Raw genomic sequence first — 8,952 nt, forward strand, 5'->3', positions numbered from 1 at the left:
TTTTATTTTAAGCATGAATCAAAATTTTATTGCCAATCAAAACCAAAATCTGTATCATGATATGTATACAAAATTTCTCAAACACAATATATTTAAATTTTTTTGAAATTCTCAAACACAATATATTGGATATACAAGTAGGTAGATTCCAATTTAATGGGAGTTTTAGTGTAAATGAAGTGTCTACCAGTCTTCACACCCATCCCAAAATCATCTAGTCAACAATACATAACCACAAGCAAACAATCTTAGTTTCCTCTAACTTCCCATTTGGTTAATTTTTGAACTTTGTATAATGTACCTGAAATTTGTCTCGTAGTATAGTTTTATTTACTCGGTAAGAAATTAGGTAACTCAAAATCTATTCGATGACCTAAAGCATGTATTTTGACTTGATCAGATAGCCCAATCGACCTTAAAAATTATCAGTACGACATAAAATTTGAGTTTTGAAACAAGAATAGTTAAGAGGAGGTCGTCTAAAGACATCTTAAGAAGTAACTTGTTAACTTATGACGTGTTTGGATACCAGAAGCAGAAGTCAGGAGCATTAAATCAGAAGCAAAGCCATTTTCTTCATAAAAAGTTGACTTTTCGGTCTTTAGAATTCATTCTGAAATTATGTATCCAAATTAACCTCTGCCTTTTTGTTTTCAGAAGTCAAAAAACAGCTGAAATTATTAGTGCATTTCCAACCGGTCTCTTAATTTCATAATAATTTTTAGAAGCAAACAAATGACGTTCTCCAGAAACGATATATATTTTTTTATTATTAACTTGTGATTTCCGAAAGTTACTTGTACTTCCGGTTGCCAAACATAGGCTACAAGCAAGTTACCAAGGTGCTTCTTGACCCTCCCAAAGTTACAACCCAACAAAATGAGAGTTGTGGTTAACATATCCATTGAGCCCTCCCTCCTAAAAAGGGCATTTCTGTTGACTATTCCTTTTAAGTCTTCTTCATTAATATCAGGGTTCTGAACTGAACTGAGATTTCTCAGATCAAGGTAAAGAAACAGAAACCAGATTCTTTCTACCTACTCTGCTTTAATCTTAAATTTCATTCAAGATCGTCCTGAATCAAAAACAGCTTGTATTCTCAAATCCATGTATTTCTTTCTCAAAATAGATCCCTAAATTGTTCAATCCAAAACCAAAAAACCCTAATGTTTGATCACTCAGTATGTCCAATGGAAATGTTTCTTACAGGTAATTAACTGCACCTCCACTCTTTGCATTCAATTTTGATTTTGATTTATTAATTGTTGAATGTACGATTAATGAATGAATGTTGGGAAATTGGAAAATTGAATGTGTTTTGTTATCTATTTTGCAGCTGTGGGTCTTGTGGATATCCACTGAATTTGAGTGCATCTGGAATTCACTCTGAACACAAAAAATCTAACAAAAAAGGGGGTTGTCTTTCATTTGAAGCTGTTGATATTAGTCGATTCACGCAAGTTGACAAGGTAAATTGCTTACCTGTTTCTTGGGGTCGATATCGTTCAAAAACTAAACTCCTTTGTCGTAAATGTGGAGTTCATATTGGTTATGGTTATGTAGTTTCACCTGCCTTATGTGGGATTAATTCGCCAGCAGGGTCAAATTATAAGAAAGTTTGTATAAAGATTCATGCTATTCAGTCTTCAGAGGAGGATTAGTGATAGAAAATGGAAGAAATTTGTAGAGATACTGCAACAACATCAATTGTGAACCTGCCAGATGATTGCCTATTTCATATATTTCAAGGGTTAGATACCTCTATTGATCGTGACTCTTTCGGTTTAACTTGTCATCGATGGCTTCATATTCAAAACAAAAGTCGCCGATCATTGCAATTTAATTCTTCTTTAACCCAATATACTCGGTCCACGGTAGCGCAAAGAAGACCCAACATTAGTTCATTCAATGTCTGTAAGCTGCTCACTCGTTTCCAACAACTCAGTTCATTATCCCTTTCAGGTTGTTCTGAGTTACCTGATTCAAGCGTATCCCAACTGCAGTTCTTCGGTTCTAACTTGCAAACCATAAACTTAGACTGTTGTTTTAGGATCTCAGATACTGGATTCTGTTTAATAGCTTCAGGATGTCCCAATTTAAAGTCAATTGGACTTTACAGGTGTAATATTACTGACATTGGTTTGAGAGCTGTTGCTAAATCTTGTCCATCCTTACAAAAGGTGAACCTATCATACTGCACAAGTATCTCGGATCACGGAATTGGATTTCTCTCACAAGAATGTCGTCAACTTCGTTCTGTTCTGATTTCACATTGCAGATCAGTAACTGGTACTGGTTTTATTGGGTGTTCTGAAACTCTAATTCATGTTGAAGCTGATTCATGTAAACTTGAACCAGATGGGATATCAGGCCTTGTTAGTGGAGGTGGACTTGAATATCTGAATCTGTCAGATTTATCTTGGTGTATTCATGGGGATGGATTGGCCAGAATTGGACAAGGATCATCTGTGAATCTTCGAGTTCTTAATCTGCGAATGTGTAGAAATGCAACTGATGAAGCAATTATGATGATTTCTAAAGGATGCCCAGCATTACAAGAATGGAGCCTTGCATTCTGTCATGGGATCACACTTACTGGATGGGTGACTATAGGTTCAAATTGCCATAACCTAGAGGTACTTCACGTGAACCGATGCCGTAATTTTTGTGACCTTGGATTGCAGGCTTTGCGTGACGGGTGCAAACGTCTTTCGAGATTACACATGAATCATTGTAGTCTTGTTACCCAGTTGGCAATAGAGTCGTTCAAGTGCAGACGTGGTAGTGTGGACATCAGGGAAGAAGAACTAGTATATATTTCTGGTTTTCCCCATTTAAACTTCACTTAAGAAGAGGCAAGGATACCCTATGAATTTGTGTTCAACGTTTGGAAGGGATGAAACAATTGTGATAATCAGATCATTTTATTGGGTCAGGGTACAAGTTCAACACGGATTCTTTTGGTAAATTCAGTGCAGGTGTCAGGTTATTTTTAGCCGGACAGTCTGCTTACTTTGCATAATTAAATAACGCTCATCATCTTTCAAAGTGGCTTACTGAAGTTTGAGTCAGTAAGGTTCTGTAACCTATTGATGGGAGTAAATGCAATTTCACTAATTTTGGTCAAGCGGAAGTGCTTTTTCCAATTGTCATTTCTCTCAGCATTTTGCTACTGATCTATCTAATATTTTTTTGGTCCTAATAATTCTTTTTGGCGGCATCAAAGCCTAGTCTTTGTTCAATCAAAATGCCTCTCAAATGATGTTACTGCAGATTTGGGTTAGCCACAATATGACTTTCGTGCTTGTGTTTCAGGTGAGCCATTTCAATCTACGGAATATTTTTGTGTTCTAATAATTCTTCTTGGCAGCATCAAATTCTAGTGTTTCTGCAATAAAAATGGCTCGAAAATGATAAAAATATTTCTGCAGATTTGGGTTTGAGATAGTCTAACTTTCACACTTGTGTTTCAGGTTAGCCATTTTCTGGTTTAAGCACCTGCTTTGAAACCCAAGGATCTCGAGCTTGCAGTCTACGTGGCTGTAGATTCTGGGGTTCCCTATGCCTGGTTACAGCCATTAACTGTCTAAGGTTCCAGGTTTCAATTGCTCTTGCACCCTAACTGCTCTCTAACTAGTACTTGGAGAGAATTCTCCTGCATATCCAGTGGAAATGACACATTGGTCATATATGTAGAATTTGACTGAAATAATCGTTAAACGTTGAAACTTATGGAACACATAAATTTATAGAAGTACTAACATTTTCAATTCTTTCAATCATTTGTTGCATGAACTTCTTGAGGAAAGTGCCTGGCATAGCAAAACTGGCAAAGTTTTGTTGGTACCTTAGGCGTGATTTAAATTACCCTTGCGTCGCAGTAATAAAGGTAGAAAAAAAAATGGACGTTAAGCACGCCAAACAAATCAATAATACCAATCTAGACTCTCTATTGCAACACAACACAAGACACCTTCCTAACTAACTTCAGTTAGGATCTCCTTTGTTTATATTTAGGAATCTCCTTCGGTATGTGTTTTTGTTTTTATGTCGCCGGCTATGATAATAATATATGTAGCCGGCTGTGTTTTTGTTTTTGTTTCTGAAAGCCAAGTACAACACCTAGTTAACTATCCAAATGAATTATTGCTACCTAACTTTGAAAATTGCAGAATCAAGTTTATTATTAGTAGTTAGGTATTATACGGGTCCTACTGCTAACAGTGATGTTTGTGTGGAGATCAGCATATAGTATGGGTATACTGTACAACTACTTCTTACTCATTTTTGTATTTCAGGCTATCAGTCTATTCTCCTATATATTGAGAACATCTCTGGCTCTTTAAGGTCATTCACTGAGTAAAGCAATTGTGTGAGAGAAGATGGAGAAAGTGGAGAAGAAGGTTTATGGAGGGCATATTCTACTACTTCCATACCCAGTTCAAGGCCACATAAACCCGATTCTTCAATTCTCAAAAAGATTAGCTTCCAAACATGTCAAAGTTTCAGTAGTCTTAACCAACTACATGGCCAGAACAATTAATATTCAAGTTGGTCCTTACATCGAAACAATATCTGACGGATACGATGATGTTGGGAGACCCGGAGCTAGTAGCACCGAAGAGTATCTCAAAAGCTTTGCCACATTCGGATCGAAAACACTAGCTGATTTGATCGGGAGAATACAATAATCAGATGATGATGTTCCGGTAAGCTGTGTTGTTTATGATTCATTTGTGCCATGGGTTTTGAATGTGACCCAAAAACTCAACTTGGTTGGAGCTATTTTTTTCACTCAATCTCTTGGTGTTACAAGTATCTATTATTACCTATACCGGGGTCTGCTAAAGGTTCCGATGCCGGATGGAGAGATGATCTCAATTCCAGGATTGCCACTGCTAAAGGTTCTGGAATTACCATGTTTCGTTTCTGAGGTAGAATCTTTCTCCCACTATTTGAAGCTACTTGTGAACCAGTTTTCCAATATTGAAAAGGCAGACTGGGTTCTTTTCAACACCTTCGACGAGTTGGAGCCGGAGGTAAAAGTTCTTTCTTTCCATAATGAAATTTCTTTACATTACTTGTAATGTTATTAACAACTTCTTTTCATAAAGGTGTTGAATTGGATGGCAAAGCTATGGAGAGTGAGGACAATCGAACCAACTATTCCATCCAAGTACTTAGACAAACGGATTGAAGGTGACAATGATTATGGTCTTAATATATTCGACACGAAGCGAGTCGAATGCATGGACTGGCTCAACGCAAAGGAGGACAACTCAGTAATTTATGTTTCCATGGGTAGCATGGCAGTTTTAAAACAAGAGCAAATGGAAGAAGTTGCAGGGGCATTACTAGGTTGCGACTATAATTTCCTGTGGGTAGTCAGACAAACAGAAGAAAACAAGATCCCCAGCACATTTCACAATGATATCTCAACATCTCCAGGGTCTGAAAAGGGGTTAGTAGTCACATGGTCCCCACAATTGGGAGTTTTGTCGCACCCCGCTTTTGGTTGTTTTGTGACTCATTGTGGGTGGAACTCGATGATGGAATCCTTAAGTTTAGGCGTACCGATGATTGCATTTCCACAATGGTCAGATCAGCCAACGAATGCCAAATGTGTTGAAGATTTGTGGAAAGTAGGAATTAGAGTTAAAGTGGAAGAAGATGGGATTTTGAGAAAGAATGAACTTGAATCATGTATAAAAGCAGCTATGGAAGGAGAGAAAGGGAAAGAAATGAAAAAGAATGCAAGTAAATGGAAAGAACTAGCAGTGCAAGCAGTTAGTGAAGGTGGAAGTTCCGATAAGAATGTCGAAGAATTATTAGAGGCATTGAAAGAGAAAAAAGTGAAAGAGAGCGGGAACGGGAACGACAAAGGCTAATAAGGTGGGGACTGAGGCACCAATCCGAGTCGCATAAAAGTATTGTCCTTCCAGCACTTTCAGACCCTTAACGGCTTAATGTGCTTTTCCTCATGTAATTGCATTCCTCAAGATTAGACTAATCTGGCAGTAATTTCAGGTTTTGTGTATGCGAATAGCATGCAGTTTAATTATTAGTGCATCATGAGTATAATAGAACTTTCGTAGTTTGCCAATCTTGGTTGCATGAACAAAAAGTGCCTCATTAGTTATTTCCAAAACATGATCACAATTTAGTGGTTTTAAATGTTAACAAACTGTTTGGGTTGCAGGTATGATCTGTGTGAAGCTATTGAATCAAATATTTGAAAGTCTTGCTTCGCAAGTTAGTCAAACAAAGTCATGTCAACAGTTTTCTAACATTTTTTTTTTTGAGAGAACCCTGAAATTCAACAAATTTATAAAGGGTTGTTTGGTTTTTGGTATTCAGATTTTAATTAAGGCCGTCTTAGGCACTAGGCCATATAGACGGTCTCCTAGGGCCCCAAATTATTTAGTTAGGGTCGAAGGAGCATACAGATCCTTGAAAAGAAGGTTTATCACATTCCTATTAACGCCATCATGATACACAAGTCATTCGCTGGTGACACCTACCTTCCGCTGAGATAAAGGCTGGAAGAAATCAAAGTAATACTTCTGATCGCTCATCTGAAGACCATCCTTAAAAGTGAAACGATTAAAGCTCTTTCGGACCTCCATCTCATTAGATGAAGAAGGGTTGAGAGGATTATAAGGAACCCCTTGGTCGAAATCGAGTTGGCGAGCAACGCGGATGGTATTATACGCCTCAGACGAAAATCTCCCACCATGAAACCTAGGGAGCCGACCGGGCGAGGTGGATACAATAATGTCGAAGTCTTCAGATGAAGGCGCATCCGCAGAGGACGTCCTCCGCTTGGATTTGATAACAAAACTATAATATGTAGGGAACCAGTGCGGCCATCTTGATAAGAAATGAGACTGAAATCTCCACCCTTATCCATGAAATCCTTGAATTTAGATTTAGCCGGAAAACTCTTCTTGTGATAGAGAGTCATCCGAGGATGAGATTGGGGCACTCTCGTTAGTCGTTTGGAGCCATCTTCCTGAATGACTTCCTCTTGCCATGAGAGTGCAAGGGGATTTAGCTGGGGAGGTTGGTACAAAGGAAAGCGCTCCCAAGTACAAAGGAAAGCGCAAGAAAGTTTCCACTTCATGAGACCCATCCACACGACGAATGTCACACGCCAATAGATCCAAATGATGATACAAACCACCAAGGAACACTGGAGCAAGCGGAAACGACACGCCACGAGACATCAATACTTCCATAGGAATGAGTTCGTTCTTGATAGTGTCCCGGGGACTGTACTCAAATACATCGTGACATAATCAAAAGAAAAGAAAGGCTGCCAGTTCCTCTCGATCGGATTCTCCTCGCGAGGAGAAACACCAGCCCGATCACCTGACAGTAAAGGAGCCCAATACCTGATCCAACAGAAGAAAGAAGCGCGATGCTGCCGGGACTTGGATTTTTGGCTACTCTTTGTTTCTTCAACTTCTTTTACATCGTCAGAATCCTCAGGCGCAGTTGACTTCGAACCAGCTTTAATAGCAGACACCATGAGTTTTGAAGAAGATGAAACATTAGCTGAAGGGCTATGCGCAGCGGACGCAACAACTTTGCCTTTTCTTCTACCCCTTAAATCTTCTTCATCCGGAACCTCAGTTTTGATCTTTTCCGGTACGTAGCTGGAATGTTATATAGCTCTCTTTTGCTGCAATCAAGCGATCGCGAAGAATCTTTTCACTGGGATTTAAAACTTTAAAAGTGCAACAATCATCAAAACATACGTCACCATGGACGGGTAGGCCATTAAGCGCCACTACGTCTTCCAAGATTAGAGTCGCCTTACCCAAGGAGAATAAAAAAAATGTGAGGATCAATTCCCCAGCGCGCGCATAAGCAGACCAAGCTGTCATCATCCTGCCGGACATACCTATCCTGGAAGCGTCTATAACAGCTTCTATGCATAAAGACTGAGTAAAACTCTTGCAATCAGGATTGAAGCAAATGTACTTTACCCATGGATCCCAAACAGCAGGAGATTCAGCGGAAGAACGTAGATTGATTGAAGGGAAAATGTAGTCTCCCTATGAACTGCTAAACAAGGCATTTCTTCTGAAGCGGCTATCGGGGGCACCTCCGCTTAAGGGCGGATAAGCCAACCCTCGGACGAAGACAGAGAGAACGGGTGAGGATTTAGCATGCGCAAAATTCAATTGTCATCAGTAGGAAATAGAGTCGAACCGTCATCCGCAGCGGGTGGCTGTAGGAGATCTCTAAGTCGAGGAATACTCCTTATATCATCGAGTGTGTAAGTTTCTGACCTAAGGGGAGTGTCACGATCGGGCGATCCATCAGACATGGTGAGCAGGAGGAATAGAGAGGAAAGAGAAAATACGCAGTAAGAAAGATGAGGAATCAGAGGCGAGGTCCCTCTATTTATAGGAGGGTAAAAGGAGGAGCATTTACTGGATGAGTTAGTAACCGCACCATCTCAAGAGTTGTGGGGATAAACCGTTCAAACCCACTAACATAATTGTCAAGGCATTATACCAACACATGTGACTGTTGACATGGTCTTTGACCAGTCAAACAGTAAGGGATTAATGTTGGTACATGAAAATAAACAATCCTAAAATAGATAGCCCCTTAACCTATTAAGGGTCCCTTTTACAATAGAAAGACTAGGGGACTAGGCCTATCCCACAAGGATGGGATAGTTCTAGTCCAAGAGTGTATTAAACTAGTTGGGCTTTGGCCCAAGAAGAAAGCCTCTTAGGATTTGATAATTACTTAAGGAAAGAGAAATTGTAGTTTAGTAATATATTAATCTTATGGGCATTTATCCATAAGGAGGTTATTATAAAAGGTGAAAGAAGCACACTTAGGAATCATCATAAATCCACCATTACTTCTAATAATCTCTTTACACCTTGGGAGTACTTTCTGTGATTAGGGCTAGTTCCTGCTTCCCACGTT

The 8,952-nt window shown here is 39.2% G+C and overlaps 3 protein-coding genes across 3 annotated transcripts; all 3 read left to right on the forward strand.

The window, feature by feature from the left end:
• Positions 1–909: 909 nt before the first annotated feature.
• LOC113284636 (uncharacterized protein At4g08330, chloroplastic-like) lies at positions 910–1,683 on the forward strand. Its single transcript, XM_026534147.1, has 2 exons — positions 910–1,209; positions 1,337–1,683. Exons 1-2 carry the CDS (start codon positions 1,184–1,186, stop codon positions 1,659–1,661), a joined length of 351 nt encoding a protein of 116 aa, XP_026389932.1. The 5' UTR covers positions 910–1,183; the 3' UTR covers positions 1,662–1,683.
• LOC113284633 (F-box/LRR-repeat protein 12-like) lies at positions 1,623–3,779 on the forward strand. Its single transcript, XM_026534143.1, has 2 exons — positions 1,623–3,315; positions 3,474–3,779. Exon 1 carries the CDS (start codon positions 1,671–1,673, stop codon positions 2,847–2,849), a length of 1,179 nt encoding a protein of 392 aa, XP_026389928.1. The 5' UTR covers positions 1,623–1,670; the 3' UTR covers positions 2,850–3,315; positions 3,474–3,779.
• Positions 3,780–4,419: 640 nt separating this feature from the next.
• On the forward strand, positions 4,420–6,202 carry LOC113284634 (UDP-glycosyltransferase 74E2-like). Its single transcript, XM_026534144.1, has 3 exons — positions 4,420–4,709; positions 4,817–5,039; positions 5,115–6,202. The coding sequence occupies exons 1-3, from the start codon at positions 4,696–4,698 to the stop codon at positions 5,886–5,888; spliced, it is 1,011 nt and encodes a 336-aa protein (XP_026389929.1). The 5' UTR covers positions 4,420–4,695; the 3' UTR covers positions 5,889–6,202.
• Positions 6,203–8,952: the final 2,750 nt, after the last annotated feature.

Source organism: Papaver somniferum, chromosome 5 (assembly GCF_003573695.1).
Source record: "Papaver somniferum cultivar HN1 chromosome 5, ASM357369v1, whole genome shotgun sequence".
NCBI lineage: Eukaryota > Viridiplantae > Streptophyta > Magnoliopsida > Ranunculales > Papaveraceae > Papaver > Papaver somniferum.

Excerpts from the sequence above, each read along its gene's own strand:
- LOC113284634 (XM_026534144.1), top strand. Across the intron at positions 5,040-5,114 it reads TCGACGAGTTGGAGCCGGAG|GTGTTGAATTGGATGGCAAA; the intron begins GTAAAAGTTCTT and ends CTTTTCATAAAG.
- LOC113284633 (XM_026534143.1), top strand. The coding sequence starts at position 1,671 with ATGGAAGAAATTTGTAGAGATACTGCAACAACATCAATTGTGAACCTG.
- LOC113284636 (XM_026534147.1), top strand. The coding sequence starts at position 1,184 with ATGTCCAATGGAAATGTTTCTTACAG. Across the intron at positions 1,210-1,336 it reads AATGGAAATGTTTCTTACAG|CTGTGGGTCTTGTGGATATC; the intron begins GTAATTAACTGC and ends TCTATTTTGCAG.